Source organism: Chinchilla lanigera, unplaced genomic scaffold, assembly GCF_000276665.1.
Source record: "Chinchilla lanigera isolate Chin_1 unplaced genomic scaffold, ChiLan1.0 scaffold00011, whole genome shotgun sequence".
NCBI classification, from domain to species: domain Eukaryota; kingdom Metazoa; phylum Chordata; class Mammalia; order Rodentia; family Chinchillidae; genus Chinchilla; species Chinchilla lanigera.
The window spans coordinates 5,366,346-5,382,745 of record NW_004955412.1 but is presented as its reverse complement, the minus strand read 5'-3'; the positions used below and the strand labels follow the sequence as shown (position 1 = coordinate 5,382,745).

The window sequence follows — 16,400 nt, the reverse complement described above, 5'->3', positions numbered from 1 at the left end:
GTTCAGACTGGCCTCCAACTCACAGCAAGTGGTTCAGCCTGTTTTTTCCTGTTTCAGCCTCCTGAGTGCTAGGATTACAGGTGTGCGCCACCACACCCAGCAAGACCTTGTTTAAAAAAAAAGCAGCTCAGTGACAGACTGCTTGCCTAGCATGTGTGAAGTCATACTTTCAGCACCCCCAGGACAATAAAACCACCTCCCCTCTCTTTTATGACAGGGTCTCACTATGGAGCCCACAATTTTCAGAGTACAGACACGCACCACATGACGCCCAGCCCTCTTTAACGTATGTAACACACATACGTAAGGGGATGGTGTTCTTTTGTTCCAAATCCTGAAGAGATTATAGACCTAGATGTTGGCCCTTTGTGTACCCTTTCCCTAGATGCGTTTGCTGGGTCTCGGACTTGAGAGTCAGCTGTGCTTCGGAAGAGTACTGCTGATGACCGACTGTACTTCCTGCTGCGGCTGTCCATCTACAGGCCTGTTGGGCCTGTTGCTCTAGGTTACGATCCTAGATGGGGGCTAGCGCGGAGATAAGGGTGCCTGCAGCTAGGAACTGTGTAAGTATCTGGCATCCCAAAGGCTATGCTGCTAAGAGAAGCTCTTTTGCTTCAGAGGCACAGGCATCTCGGGGATTAGCCAAAGCAGAAAGGAGCCATAGGTGATGAGAGTGTCTCTGAGCACCACTGAAAGAACAAGAGCAGCATGGAGCCCGACAGTTTCGGAGAGCGGTGGCCGCAGGACGAGGGATGGACGCTGGGCAACTTGGTACTTCCGTAAGTGTATCCCAGCTCTTATTTGCGGATTGGCGGGAGGCTTTGGATGATGAAAAATGGCAATGCAATTCACATCACTTCCTCTGGGGCACGCTCAACGCTTCCGAACTACAGGTGGAACATACGTGGGACACTCATTTGTACTCGAGGGAGGAGGAAGAGAGGAAGAAGCAGGAATTAAATGAGCGCCAAGCAAGCCCACACCCGAGCATGGCTCGGAAACAACCCCTTCTAGCGCTGTACTGTCTTCTGGACCCCCTGGGGTCATGGCCTCACCTTTACCAGGTGGGGCAGAGCCCTTCTCGTCCAAGTAGGCCAACCCCTAAGGTTTCACAGGGCCGCCCTGGCCCCCCCCTCGGACAGACCCTTGTCTCTCAGGGTCTGTGTGGCGGTTGGGTGGCCGGTCAAAGGGCAGGGCGTAGCTCTAATGACCTCTGAATGGATTGCCTCCAGATTCTTTTTTCCATTTTCTTAAAGAATATCTCACGTTCACAGCTGAATAGCTCTATGGTTCAGTGCTGTAAGACCTAAGAAGCCCCGCAGTCTTCCTTCATCTCATCTAGTTTTTCCTGGCCTTTTTAGTTCCAACTGGCAGTGTCTTTGATGGTACAATCCCATATCTAATTTCCAGGTTCTCTGAAATGGCTTCTTAAACCTGTAAATCACATCCTTGATCTCTTTATCAATTTTTTTTTTTTTTTTACCATATCCTTTTTTTTTCTGGTACCGAGAATCAAACTCACGACCTTGCGCTTGCCAGCAGGCGCTGTGCCACTGAGCTAAATCCCCAGCCCCTTACCATATCCTTATTAGACTACATAGACTGTCTCCAAAAAAAAAGTTTCAGTTAAATCTTTGATTTCATCACTTCCAAGCTCTACCTTCTACCATTTGGCTGCTGAGCCAAATCCCCAGCCCCCCGAGGGTGACATTCTTGATATAAACCATACCAATATGTAATGCATCTCTGGAATACTGTTCAGTCAAATTCTCTCCCGTGTTATAACAAAGGTCACTTTTCTTCCCATTTCCAATACTGTGTTTCAGAACTGGCACCAGTGCTGCCCTTAATATCCATACACCCAACATGCACCTCAGAACTCTTCCAATCCTCACCAATTAGTTCCTAAGCCACGCCCATGTTGTAGGTATCTGTTATAACAGCACCGTATTTCTTGGTGCCACAATATGTATTAATCTGCTCTGGAGGCAGGGGAGTCCAAGATCAAGGTGCCAGATGATTCGCTTCCTAGTGACGGAGCCCTGCATTACTAGCAGGTGGCTGCCTTCCCACGGCACACATGCTGGTGTTTCCCCTTTTATTAAAAGGGCACTTATGTCATTGTGAGGGCCCTACCTCTGTGACCTCGTCTAGACGGAATCATCTCCCAAAGGTTCCACCTCCAAATAGCATCACAGTGCTAAAACAGGAATCCAGGGCGAGGGCACAGCTCAGCCCACTGACTTCCGCAGGAATTCTGTCACACCGTGTCACCAGTGCGTGGAAGATGTACGTCTCAGTCACTCTCCTCACCGAGATACAACGCCTGACGCCCTCAATTTAAAGCGGAGAGACTGATGTTGCTCATGGTCACTGTTCATGCTCTGCTGGCCCTGGGCAGAGTCAGCAAGGCGGAGCGGCGTGGTGGAGGACAGCTGCTCACATCATGGTGGTCAGAAGCGGAGAGAGGAGGGAGGCACCGCGCCCTTCCAGGTTATGTCCCCAGCCACCTGCCTCTAACCAGACCCCACCTGACAGCCAATCATCTGCCAGAAGCCCGAGGGGGACATTCTTTTTTTTTCTTGGTCTTTTTTCCGGAGCCGGGGATCGAACTCACGACCTTGCACTTACCAGGCAGACGCGGTCCCGCTGAGCCAAATCCCCAGCCCCCCGAGGGCGACATTCTTGATATAAACCATACCAATATGTAATGCGTCACTCTGACCACACACAGAAAGTTAAGAACTCATGACTTTTCTCCCCTAAAATGACAGCATGTATAACATCCTAGGTACCCCCTTTTTATGAAATGTTGTGTTTTGACAACCTCATCGACATGGAAGTGACAGAGGGAAGACCATGTCGTAGACAAGGCCTTGAATTCTGGAGCCTGCATTTCAATCTCAGTGCTACCCTGCCCGCTCTGTTACCCTGTACAAACGACTTAGCTTATGTGCCTAGTCCTCATCTGTAAAATACTGGCATGATCTCTCTCTCAGAATTAAAGAAGGTGCATGATGCCCTCAGCTGAGCATGTACACAGGAAGCATCTGTTATACATTCTCCGAAAAAGGCAAAGTGCGTATGGTGAGGGGGACCACAGCACCGCGCTGAGAAGATGAAGCAGCACTAAACTCGCTCAGGTAGCCGGTACAGCTGGTAGCACAGGCGGTTCTATCATTTTTTTCTTTCTTTTCCTTTTTTTCCTCTCAGCACTGGGGATTGAACCCAGGGCCTTCACATTAAGCTACATCCTCAACCTTTTAAAAATTTTCTTATTTTGAGACAGGGTCTTGCTACATTGGTAGTTGCCCAGGTTGAGCTTGAACTGGTGATCCTCCTGTCTCAGCCTTCTAGTGCTGGGATGAAAGGTGTGTGCCTCCATCATTACTTTCCCTAGAATGGTCCACTTTCACAAGAATGTCTCTTTCCTGGTTTTAACAGCGGATTCTTTGGCTTATAAAGGTCCCCAGAGGAAATCTGGAGGAAAACTGACCAATTTATCCAGAGGAAAAAGAAAGAGATCAAGACAAGTGAATGGAAGAGTTCTTGTAGAACTCTGCTGCTTCTGAAGTGGAGTGCTGGTCCTCTGTCCTGTTTCTCAGAGTACTTCGAATTGATCGTGTCAGGCACAGGTGGGACTTTAGAGCCTCTCTTTTTGCAATGCTTATTTAAAAACTACAAGAAAGTCAGTGCTATTTTGTGAAGTATGTACCAATATGGGCGAAGACGGAACACTTTTTTCAGTGAACCTCACTTTTTTCAAATAGAGTGACTGAAGTTACTGTAAATATGCTTTTTTTTTTTTTCGTCTTTTTGAGACAGGGTCTCACTATGCAGTTCAGGCTGGCCTTGAGCTCACTTTGTGGGCCCAGGCTGGTCTCGAACTCACAACGATCCTCCTGCCTCAGCCTTCTGAGTGCTGGGATTACAGGGGTGTGCCACCACGCCTGGCATTGTAAATATGGTTATAAACACTACGGTACATGGTTCTGACTATTCTCTTCTCAGAATGTGAGTTGGCAAATACATTTGTGCTCAGATACTTGGTTTAATTTTGTAAGCAGTTTCAAAGATCATGCTATACCGGCTTTTTGTGCTACAAATTTTACAGTAGTCTCCAGCCCAAAGCAATAAAATCTGACCTGCTTAGTCTAACATCATGAACTATTTGTAATCTTGTTCGTGACTAATACTTTAAGAAAAGATGTATTTGTGTTAAGGCTTCTAGAACTCCATGAAAACACAACGTGATAACTTACTAAAAGACCACCCAACAAGAACATCTAATTTCACATCAATTTGCATTTTCTTGGCACAAATGCATATCATCAACCAGCTTTTTCTTCTAAATGGAACGATGCTTTCATTTGTTCTATTGTTGAGACTTCAACCCTAAATTTAAAATACAGTGCTCATGTTTTTGTTTTCAAAATAGTCTTTTACTAAATCTAATTTTTTTTCACCTGACAGTTAAGATATACAAATGAATGCTATTAATTGGATATTTTTTCTCTTAAATTTTATAGCTGTCTCTTTCTTTCGTTCTTTCTTTCTTTCTTTGTTTTTTAGGGGAATCAACTCTTATTTTACACATTCAGATTTGTTTGAAATACTTCTTAAGGCTACAAACAGAACATAGCCTGCTGTGTTTCAATGGATTATGAAGATGCTATCAATGCAAAGTTCTCCTTCTGAGAATTTAGGACACTCCATGATTTAGTATCTTATTTTTAAAAGTTCCATGGCAGCTGATTCATGTGTCAGACATACATGTCCTCAAGGAAACTGAGATTTTGCCCAAGTGTTCACGTATTAGTGGATAATTTCTTGATCTTTTCCCTCTATTTAGAATTGACCAGTCCACTCTCTTCACACTCTAACTTCTACAGTAGAACTGGTAATACGCAATTATAACACACACATGCACACGCACACACACTTTAATATACCAACAAGTTGCTGGACTACAGGTTTTCTCCTACCGTAATGTTCCTTTTACCTAGCAAAGTACATGGAATGAGCAAAACAAATACCTTCTAAATTAACAAAAAGTTAGCTGGCATTGTGGTGCATGCTTATAATCCCAGCACTTGCGAGGCTGAGGCAGGAGGATCGTTGCAAGTTGGAGACCAGCCTGGGCTGCAAAGTGAGCTCAAGGCCAGCCTGAATTGTACAGTGAGACCCTGTCTCAAAAAGATTAAAAAACAAAAGTGTGAGTTGGGTGTGGTGGTGCACACCTGTGATCCCAGCACTCTGAGAGGCTGAGGTAGGAGGACTGCAAGTTGAGCCCAGCCTGGGCAACTTAGTGAGACCCTGTCTTAAAATGAAAAATTAAAAAAAGGCTGGGGATGCAGTTTGGTGGATTCAAACGCCCTTGGCTCAATCTCTAGTATTCCAGAACAAAATGAAATAATAGGCAGACAGAGAGAAACTGCTCTTGTGGGCTAAATCAGAACAACAGAAGTAGACTACCAGGAGAGATATGAAGGGCAGACTTGGCACAAAATAAAACTTAATCTTGATGTGTCAAATCGACAAATCATCATTCATAATTTGTATTAAAACTGTTGAGCTGGGAATTTAGCTCAGCGGCACAGCGCCTGCCTGGTAAGCGCAAGGTCGTGAGTTCAATTCCTGGTACCGGAAAAAGAAACTGTTATGGTACTAGGAATTAAATCCAGGGACTGCCCCATGCTTGCTGAATGCTCTAGCACTAGGCTCAGCCACAACCTTTATGTTTTTTGAGACAGGGTCTCACTATGTTGCCCAGGCTGGTCTCAAGCCTGGCTTTCTTCTGCCTTAGGCTTACAAGCAGTGGGATTATAGGCACCACTGCATCCAGCCACAATTAGTATTTTTAAAAATGAAAATGTCTAAGGCAAAGTTTTCCATAATAGCAAGACAGTCATCTGAAAACATGAAAATTAATTTTATTTACCTAATGTCATCCACTGTCCAGAAGAATCTGAAAGTAACTGCAAATTTGGAATAACATTTGGGTCTTTGAAAAAAGCCTAAAATACAAATTGGAGGGGAACATGTTAGATAGGTTATTATAAATCACAATATAAATCAACTTCTAAAATAACTAGTAAAATCTCATTTAAATTTCAAAAGACAACTGTAAATTGGTAAAATGTCTAGTAAAAGCAGCTTTATTACATTCAAGTTGGAACCTGAAGTGTGAACACTAAGTAAGGTTTTTGGGACTTAATTTAACAAATAAAAATAATAATTTACAGTAAAATTAGATTATATGTTTGAAAACTTTCATTCCTCTTATTTTATGAATTAATCACCATAATAACCATTTATACATTAGGTCTAAAAGTAACCATCAATTCAATTCTACCCAACAGGAATAGAGCAGGAATAGCTTTGCTTGCTGAAAATGAAAGCTTTCTATATGGCAAAGCCAACACAGCGGTGAAGAGTTTTAGTTGCAAGTACTAGCAGCAAATGGAAAGTTTATTAAAAGCATCTCAGGCGTCCGAAAGTTTTCAGGAAGTGGAGAACATCAGGCTCAAGGCTGAACTGTGGGAACGAAACAAAAGCATGAGGAGAACTCCCCTGCTGAGGAGATTCCACTCTTCTGCAGCCCCATCAAAACTAGGGGGTCATTATCACTTTCTTCTTCATCCAGGAACTAGCTAGGCCCAACTCTACCTGACTTCTAAGGTCAAGGCATTTAGGCTGCTACGGCCATAGACATTATCATCATCCCTTTCAACCAACGCCACTGCTATGCCGAGACTACGCAGCCGGAAAACTGGACGCCTCTGCTACCACCTCTGCCACTGACATGGGCTCTCTGGGGCCTTCCTTTAAATTGCTCACAAAGCCACTCATTCACTCATTCATTCATCCTGGGGATTCAACCCAGGACCTTTGCATTGAGTGGTATCTCTAGCCCCTTTAAAATTTTTTTTTGATAAGGATCTCAGTCATGAAATTGCCCACACTGGGCTCAAAACTTGGGATCTTCCACCCTCAGTTTCCCGGATTGCTGGGATTACAGATATTCGCCTCCATGCCTGCCCTTTTAAAAAAAACTTTTGAGACAAGGTATTAGTAAGTGCTTTGCCTGACCTTGCATTTGCAGTCTTCCTGCCTCAGCCTCCCAAGTAGCTGGGGCTACAGGCATATGTCCCTATACCTAGGCTCAAAACCTGTCTTGAACTGACCAGTCTGGTTGGTAAACCTGTCCCAGACTTCTGTTTCATGTTTGTTGCTGTGGACTGAATCTGGGACCTCACGTATGCTTAGTATTTGCTCTGCCAGATATAAGCCTCCAGCCCAGCCCAGTGTCTTATGTTCTGAATATAAGGGAATACCTTGAGTTACTTTGTGTTTTCTCCACTTTCCAAAAAACAAAACCCCACAGTTTACGAATTACCCCAGGTCACATGGATGTTCAAAAACTTCTGGGCAGCCACAAAACACAATACCCATGAGGAGTAATAAGAACAATAGACTGATTTAAAGAACAGTAACAAATATTATAAAGAGGGTGATCTGACACTTCCAATGGCTAAAAAAAGCTCAATAAGAAAAACTGAAAACTGACTTAAAGCTGCTCAAATACTACCAACGGGCATGTAAAAAACTGTCCATAAACTTATGAAAAGATGCTCAAGTTTAAGGGCAGTCAAAGAAATATAAATGACCCAGATATGTCCGGGCTTTAGGGAGAAGAAGGGGATGAACTGTTAAGCACTAATCAGTACACCCCTCTGCCCAATTAACTCCTGCTCACCTTTCAGGTCTAGACCTAAATGCTTTTTTCTCCATTAACCTTTTTTTCTGAACACCATTAGATTAATATTGCCTATTATGTACATGGATAGCAGCTGGTACTCCTTTCCTTTTCAGTACCAGGAATCGAACTCAGAACCTTGCACTTGCCAGGCAGGCACTTGTGCCGCTGAGCTATACCCCCGGCCCACTCCTTTGTAATACGGTATATTACTGTCTCCTTTTTCAGTCTTTAAACTCCACGAGAGCAAACGCGGTGTTCACTGGATTTCGGGATTAGGAAGGCAAGAGTACTTTTATTTAAGTGAAGGAAACAAGCCAGATACAGACGAATAAGTGATAGAGAATTGAGATAGATACCTTAGATTCCTCCTTCCAGAATCTTAGGAAGAGAGTGATTACTTGAAGAGAATATTGAAAAATAATACTTATTGTAACCATTTAAACAGTAAAGAACAATTCATAGAAAAAATCGTGTCGAGCATGGTGGCACAAGCCTGTAATCCCTACACTTGTGAGGCTGAAGCAGGAGGATCTCTGTGAGTTCGAGGACACCCTGCGGTTCATAGAGTTCATGGTCAGCTTCACCATGCCTACGCCTATTTCACTGTACCTGGCTAGCATCTGCCAATTTCCATCATGGACTTTAAATTGCTAACGATTTTAACACCCAGCAAAGAAAGATTACTGAGAATGTAGCATCCTAGCTGTCCCGAGCGGAGTTCAACATGCCACTGAAAAGACCACTCTATAAGGCGGAGAGAATGGTGCGATGGCTGTAAGGTGAAAAAGGACTGTGTTCCGCTAAGGGAAAGTAAGGTACACAGGAGGAGGAAGAATGATCAGATGGGAGCAGGAGCTAAACTAGACCTGTAGTCAAGTGAAAAAATTTTCATCTGTCCGTGTGTGTTAACTGTAGACTGAACTCAGTCTGATCCGTCAGGCAACCTCTGTACCACTGAGCTACATCCTCAGCCCTTTTTCTTATTTTAATTTGAGATAGGTCTTGCTAAATTGCCCAGGCTGGCCTTCAATTTGTAACCCTCCTGCCTCATCCTCCCCACATCTGGGATTACAGATTGGCGCCATCGCACTCAGGTAGAATCTTATTTGTAGCTTTATTCAGCACAAGAGTTCCTCTGTCCTTTGCTCAGTATCTTACTAGTCCTTAAGCCTCTCTCCTAAACGCCTTCCAGGCTGGCTCTTCAGGTGTCTGAACTCAGGACATCACCATACACTGTCTAGATCATTAACGGCCAATCTTCTAGAGCTTTCAATGATACGCTGCACCACACATGCCAGAGGTTTGCCCCAGTGGCCTAGATGACGGTTTCATGCTTCTAATCCACTCCACACTTCCGCCAAAGTGAGCTCAATGTTTTACTTATATTTATGGTCCCAGCAGTCAAATCCAGTGTGCTGTGTATGCTAGGCAACTACTCTGCCACTAAGTCACATTTCCATTGTTTACAGTCTTCTATAAGATCTCTCAGGGTCTCCTTGTTTGGCTAAAGCCCAAACTGCTTTTGTGGCAGAGAAGTACTTCTAAAAGAGTACCCCAACTATCTCACCACCATCCTGCAATTTTGCCTGACAAACTCCTTATTTTTCATCTCCTAGTTCAAGAATCTTGGCTTTTAGATAGTTATGGTAGTTATACTACTAATTTCTCTTGGTTCATTGAAAAGAAGTTTGTGCTAGTATGGTTTGGACAATTAAATGCCTCTATCTTGTAATCTGAGTAACTAGATAACAATATGTAATGTATTAATCATTGTTACCATCCTGTTACCTTGTTTTGCAATTTTTTTCTCTTTAAAATTAAAAAAATCTAAAACAAATTTTAAAATCCTAAAAAAAAAAAAAATCTTGTCTTTTGTTAAATCCTTCTCAGACCACCTTCATCAAAAATGGTCACTTTTGGTGATCAAAAATATGGTGACTACGGAAATATTTAAAGATTTATTTTAAAAATTGATTACTTTCTTTTTTTGTGTCACCAAAGTGTCTCGGGCCTAGGGCAATGTCATTGTTTCTCACTCTGCATGCAATTTTTGTTTTTGTTTTTACTTTTCCTCTTTAACAGGGTGTATTCATCTGCACAAATGGTGAAACAAAAGAAATGTTTGCTGTATAAATGCTTCCTTCCTTTCATTTACTCCCTCACAAATAAACCTTTGGAACATAGCTTTTTAGTTGAAAGAAAATTAAAAATCTGCAATTCTGGTTTAAGCAATAGCTTTTGTTTAGTTATGAGTGCACGCAGCGGAAACAGCAGGGAAGCTGGGTGTGGCGGCCTATCCTGCAATCCGGAAGGCTGAAGCAAGAGGGTTACAGTTTGTCTAGCTTTGGCAACATAGAGATTTAGGGAGGCCATGTCTCAAAATAAAAAACAAAGAACAGCTGGGGATACAGCTTAGCATGAAGGCTCTGGTTTTGAACCCTAGCAGTGGAAAAACAAACTAACAAACAACAATAAAACAAAACCAGCAGGGAATTTGGAATCAAAACTCTGTTGCTTAGGTATCCTTTTTTTTTGTATTTTTGAGACAGGTCTCACTATATAGTTCAGGCTGGCCTTGAGCTCAATTTATAACCCAGGCTGCCCTCAAACTCGCAACAATCCTCCTGCCTCAGTCTCCTGAGTGCTGGGATTACAGATATGTGCTATCACCCCGGCTACTTAACTTTTCTGAGTTTCAGTTTTCTAAGAAAATGGGGATCAAACACCAAACTTACACCTATTAAATGCTAAGTGCTGTGACCACTTTGTGGAAAGGTAAAGGGAGGCTGACGAAGGTTAAATCGCTAATGTCACATGCCTTGTAAGTACCAGAGGTAGAATTTGAACCCAGATAGCTAATTAGAGGTCAAATGAAGGATGGATCCAGACTTTAGAAGGCCTTAGGCTTATACAACTTGAACTACTCCAGGAAAACAAAACAACTTATTTTTGAAAAATTTCAAAAGCATACGACCATGTGAACATAGTGCTAGAATCTCTGTTTTTCTGCAAGGAAGTCAACGAGGGGCCCTAATGACTTATTAACTTTGAGCCTGAGATGATGGTGTGCCTGTAGTCCCAGCCACTACAAAGGCTGGAAGCAGGAGGAACATTTGACTTGGCTCAAAAAAAAAAAAAAAAAAAAATTAAAGACTCATTAACATAAAAATAAATCATCTTCTGGGGCATACTGTTAGACACATGCTTTATTTCCATCTAAGTAAGCTGCATGAGTAAAAATAATAGCCTTTTTTTGGTATTAAAATGTGGAATGACATTGTTTTGTGGAAGTAAAAAGGATAAACATAAAGCTTTAAAACTGGAAAAGTACTGCCTGGAAGTGTAGAAACCTGCTGTGCTTTATGGATGACTCCTGGAATGTTAAAGAACTCTGTACTGACCAACTGAAAACAGAAACCACCCTTCAATACCCTGCTCTGTGAAAATACGCCCCCAACATCCAAAGTCCCTTGGCCGGGGGGTGTTTCCCCTACATCTAGGACATCTGCTATATCGCCCACTGTTTACTGTGTTGTAGAGACTTTTTTTAAAAAACATTTTTAGCTTTCTAAACTGTACAGGCTTGTAAGCTGGAATGTGGGATACAATAAGTAGTCCAACCCTTAATGAATAATCCTGAAAATTTTTACAGCACTCTAAAATTCAGTGAGTTAAAATATGGATCATCTTTTTCAATTTTTTTGGTACTGGGAATTGAACTCAGGCCCTTGCACTTGCCAGGCAGGTGCTTATGCCACTGAACTATATCCCCAGCCCTAGATCACCTTTTTCCAAAAAAAATTTTAAAAAATTAAAAAAAATTGAGAGCCAGTACTGGTATAAATGAAAATTATAAGAAACTATGAAAATCTAGGGGCTGGGGATTTAGCTCAGCGGCAAAAGCGCCTGCTGGCAAGCTCAAGGTCGTGAGTTTGATTCCCGGTACCAGAAAAAAAAAAAAAAAAAAAAAAAAAGAAACTATGAAAATCTAAACATGAGTATTTAAGAAATGCCATTAAGAGTATTACATTCTAATGACATTATAAACTATCTCAGGAAAAGGGATGTAGATATTTAACCAAGTTATCTTGTATTACAGGTTGAAAAAGTGTCCCCTCAAAACCCATGTCCTTTCGGAAACGGAGAGTGATGTTAGATGAAGACAGGGTCATCACAGATGTTAAAACAAGGTCATGCTGGAGTGAGGGAGGGCTTAATTCCACATGACTAGATCCTTCAGTACAGAAGAGACATAGACACAGATGTGAGAAAGTCCTATGCGACCTAGGCAGAGGTAGCTATTAGTGCTGCAGATGGAACCAAAAGCTATAAAGGATTACCGGCAATCACCAGCTAGAAGAGGCAAAGGTTTGGAAGGATAAGGGACCTATACCAGTCGTTTGAGCTTCAATTTCAGGTTTCCAGAACTGTGACACAACCTGACTTCCTTTTCTCTATCCCTTCTTACTGCACTGGTAGGGATCTGATTTTTTCGGTTTATTGGCAATGTTGCCAAGGGCCCCTAAGATCCCTGAGAGCAGGGACTCTTGCTTTGTTTTTTGTCCTCTCCCCAGCACCTGAGGAAATTTAGAGCATTTCATAGGCCCTCAGTGTTGGAGAAACAGTAAATTATGCCGACTACTGTATAAACTGAAGTCCATGCTTACAGGACATGATCGGCAGAAAAATGAAGATAATTTCACAAATCCTAAAATTATTTCCAAATTGACTGAGGGGTGAGAGAGGAGGGAAAAAAAGGTTTAAAAGTAATGATTTTAAGGAGCACACAAAACACTTCTGGAGTGAGCATTACTCCGTTCAAATTATGTCTAGCTAAAGATTTACCTTTCCTAATCACTATGCCATTATTTAAAACTTTTTTAGGGAATTTTTTATTCAGAATTCCAGTAGAGCCTGAAGTCCAGTTCCCAGGGTGGATGTGACTTTGAGAAATAACCAAAAACAATCTGGTCCTAACCCTGCTGAATAAAGCCAGTGATAAAGCTGGGTAATAATATTAAAAATAAGAAGTGCCTATTAAAAAAAAAAAAAACAGAAAGCCGGGCGTGGTGGCGGACGCCTGTAATCCCGGCACTCGGGAGGCTGAGGCAGGAGCATCTCTGTCAGTTTGAGACCAGCCTGAGCTACAAAGTGAGTTCAAGGCCAGCCTGGACTGCACAGCAAGACTCTGTCTCAAAAAGATTAAAAAACAAACAAACAAAAACCACTTCGAGAACTGGGAAGTTCTCCTTTAAGGTAGGATCTAAAAGTAGGAACAAAATAAATGAAATCGAGTTCGAGACCAGCCTGGGCTACAAAGTGAGTTCAAGGCCAGCCTGAATCGCGTAGCGAGACCCTGTCTCAAAAAGACAAAAAACCAAAAACAAAACCATGGCTAGGACAAGGTCCTGAGTTCGATTCCTGGCACCAAAACACCCCCCAAAAGAACAACAAAAAAACCGGAATAAATGAAATGCAGAACACATCTACGGCCGGGCGTGCTGGCTGGCGCACCCCGCTCCCTAGGAGGAGGCCGAGGGAGGAGGATCTCCGCGAGTCTGAGCTGCAGGCCACGCTGACCTCGGCAGCGAGACTGTTACGAAAACAAAAGCAGAGCGAGGCAAGTTCCCGGCCAGGGCGAACGCGGGCTCCCTGCGGACGCACACGCCCCGGGGCGGGGACACCCACCAGCGCGAAGTCGTCCCTCCGGTGCGCGCGGAAGGTGCGGTCGAAGCCGAACGCCTGCGCCGTCACCCTGCCCAGCATGGACCTGGCGGGAGGAGGCGGTCAGCGCGGGCCGGCGCGCCCCGCCCCGCCTCCCCCGCCCGGCCCTCGCCCTCACCACTGGCGCAGCCGGCTGGTGGTCTCCGGGGCGCTCAGAGACGGGAAGGTTTTCTGAGGCAGGAACCTGAAGGAGTAACCGCCCGGAGGGCCTGGCTCCCCGGCAGCCATGGTGCTCGCGGCGCGCGCCAGGGGGCGGACCGTTTCCATAGAGACGGGGCCGCGCTCGCGGCGGGCGCACTTCCGGGGCGGGGCTACGATGGGCGGGGCTACCGTCCGTCCGACGGGTCCCCGCGCGGCCACAGGGCGGGGCTGCGGGCGGGGTCTCGCGTGGCCCAGACCCCTGGCTGTCCAGCGGCTGCAGAGCGAGGGTTTGCGGACAGAGGAAATTGCCGGCTGATACTTGTCACTACCTCTTCATGATCGTTATTCAGCGTGGTCTGCGACGCTGCAGTCTCATGCCATTACCAGTTTGACGGCGCAGGCGTTTTCGAATAAAGACGATTTCGAAGTAATTACCTTTATATGTGTTGGAAGACGAGTGCCTGTGAGACTACTTGGAAAATGTTGTTCTGCTATCTGGCTTTTTTCCTTCTTTAAAAGTAACAGCTGAAGGCCGGGGATATAGCTCAGTGGCATAAGCCAGTACACCCTCCTAAAATAAATAAAAAAGTAACATCTGAAGGTTGTAAAGATACACACTACATGACAACATGGTGTTTACTGTGAAATAATTATTTCCTGTTGAAAATTGTTTCTGTCTATAGTTTCTGTCGTTTTTGTGTCTGATGGTAGCACATCAGGGCTTCAGCAGGGGATAACCTTTCTCCCCCTTTTCTTTTCACCGTTAAGAACCGGTCTTGGTTATTTCCTACCAGCAGCAGCAGCAGGTCAGAGAGAGACAAGACCCACATGCACACAGAGTACCGCTGTTCTCCTTATTTAATATTCCATTACGTTGGTGTACTGCACTTCAACCTTTTGGGTTATTTCTTTTTTTTTTTTAATTTTAAAAATAAAAGGAGGAAAACATTAACAGACAACCTTTTACAAAATAGCAAAAGAACAGTACAGACAATACAGCGTTACAAACTGGTAGGAAATTAACAATGCTTGTTGTATTACATATCGATATCTTCAAAGTGGTTTCTCATGAAAACAGAGACATGCAGTATTGACCAATCAAGGACTCATTGAGGGTTAGTTCTAATTTAAGGCTATGAACATTCCTGTGTGCTTTTTTTTTTTGTTTTTTTTTGAGGACCTTCCCTCACTCCTGAGCACATCTTTTGATGGACTCGTGGACTCCTTCCACTTGCAAGTACACCCAGGACGGGAATTCCTCAGTTGTACAGTATAAACATATCTAGTTTTGCTGCATGCTGTCAAAATTTTTTCCTTACACCTCAACCAGCAATGTATGATTTCCAGTTGTTTAGATATTGTGAATAGGAAGAAAATGTTCAAATGGGGAGGGGCAGGGGGGAGGGGGAGGAGGAAAGGAAGGGAAAACAAAAAATGAGGAAGGAAGGAAAAGATGGAAACAGATTTTGTAAATCAGGAGGGGAAGAGGGGTTGAAGGGAGGGGAAGAAAATGGGGGAGCACAATTAAGATATATCATGTAGACGTGCAAATTCCCTATAATGAATGTGATCATTCTGTATTCTTAAAATGTACCAATAAGCTTAATTAATTAAAAAAAGATTTCTAGTTGTTCAACAGTCTTGCCAACACAGTATTGTCAGTCTTTCAAAATTGTAGCTATCAGCTGGGGATTTAGCTCAGGGGCACAGCACCTGCCTGGCAAGTGCGAGGTCGTGAGTTCGATTCCCGGTACTGGAAAAACAAAACAAAACAAAACAAAATAAAAACCCAAAAGAAACCCAACAAAATCGTAGCTATCTGGCTAGGTGGGGTGGGACACATCCCTAATCCCAGCATTCTGGGAGGTTGAAGGAGGAGGATTGCAAGTTGGCCAGCCTGGGCAATTTAGCAATTTAGTAAGTTCTTGTCTCAAAATTTATTTTTCCCCCCAATTTTATGAGTATGTGTTTGCAGTACACAGTGATACATTCCTTGTGGGGAGTTGGTACGTGTACATGACACATCTTCATTCTTACTTCATTCTTCTCCCCTTTTCTTCCTTTCCCCCATCTCTTGGTTCCCTTCCCTTTTGCAAAAAAATCTCTCCCTATTTCCTATTATCTTTTACTTTGCTCTTTATTTATATTTTAGGTTTCTCTTGTAAGAGAAACCATGCTGTATTTAATCATATATATGTGGGATTCTACTGAGAAATCAAACCCAGGGACAATCTATCACTGAGCTATATTCAGCCTTTTATTTCTATTTTTTATTTTGAGACAGGGTCCCAGTTGCTCCTTTCTTTGACCAATTTTTTTCCCTTTCATATCACATCGTCTATTGTACATTTTGGGTTTTACTCACTCTTTCAGGTTCCTACACCAGGGAGACAATATGATGTTTACACATTCGGGTCTGATTTATTCCACTAATGAGTATGGTATCTAGTTGCATGCATTTACCTACAAAAGCCTTGAGTTTATCTTTTTAATAGTTAAGTAATACGCCATTGTATAAAAATAGATCTTTTTAAAGCATGCCTCAGTTGATGGGCATTTGGGTAGTTTCCAAGACCTAACTATTACAAATTGTGCTGCTACATTGCTGTGGTATCATGTTTTTAATTCTTCTGGGAAAATACCCAGAAGGGGAATAGCTGGATTAAATGTGGCTTCTAATTCTAGTTTTGTGAGGAATCCTCAAACTGATTTCTACAGTGGTTTCACCTATCTACACTCCTACCAGCAGTGGAGTAGGGTTCCTTTTTCCCCA

At 43.2% G+C, this 16,400-nt stretch overlaps 1 protein-coding gene across 1 annotated transcript in view; it reads right to left on the bottom strand.

Moving 5' to 3' along the window:
• Positions 1-13,763, bottom strand: part of LOC102010563 (chromosome unknown open reading frame, human C11orf70) — a 30,424-nt gene extending 16,661 nt beyond the window's left edge. Inside the window, exons 1-3 of the mRNA XM_005377970.2 lie at positions 13,605-13,763; positions 13,451-13,532; positions 5,942-6,017 (exon numbers count right to left, since the gene is read on the bottom strand). Coding sequence (XP_005378027.1) covers positions 5,942-6,017; positions 13,451-13,532; positions 13,605-13,753 — 307 coding nt within the window. The 5' untranslated portion in view covers positions 13,754-13,763. The remainder of the gene's footprint in view (positions 1-5,941; positions 6,018-13,450; positions 13,533-13,604) is intronic.
• Positions 13,764-16,400: the final 2,637 nt, after the last annotated feature.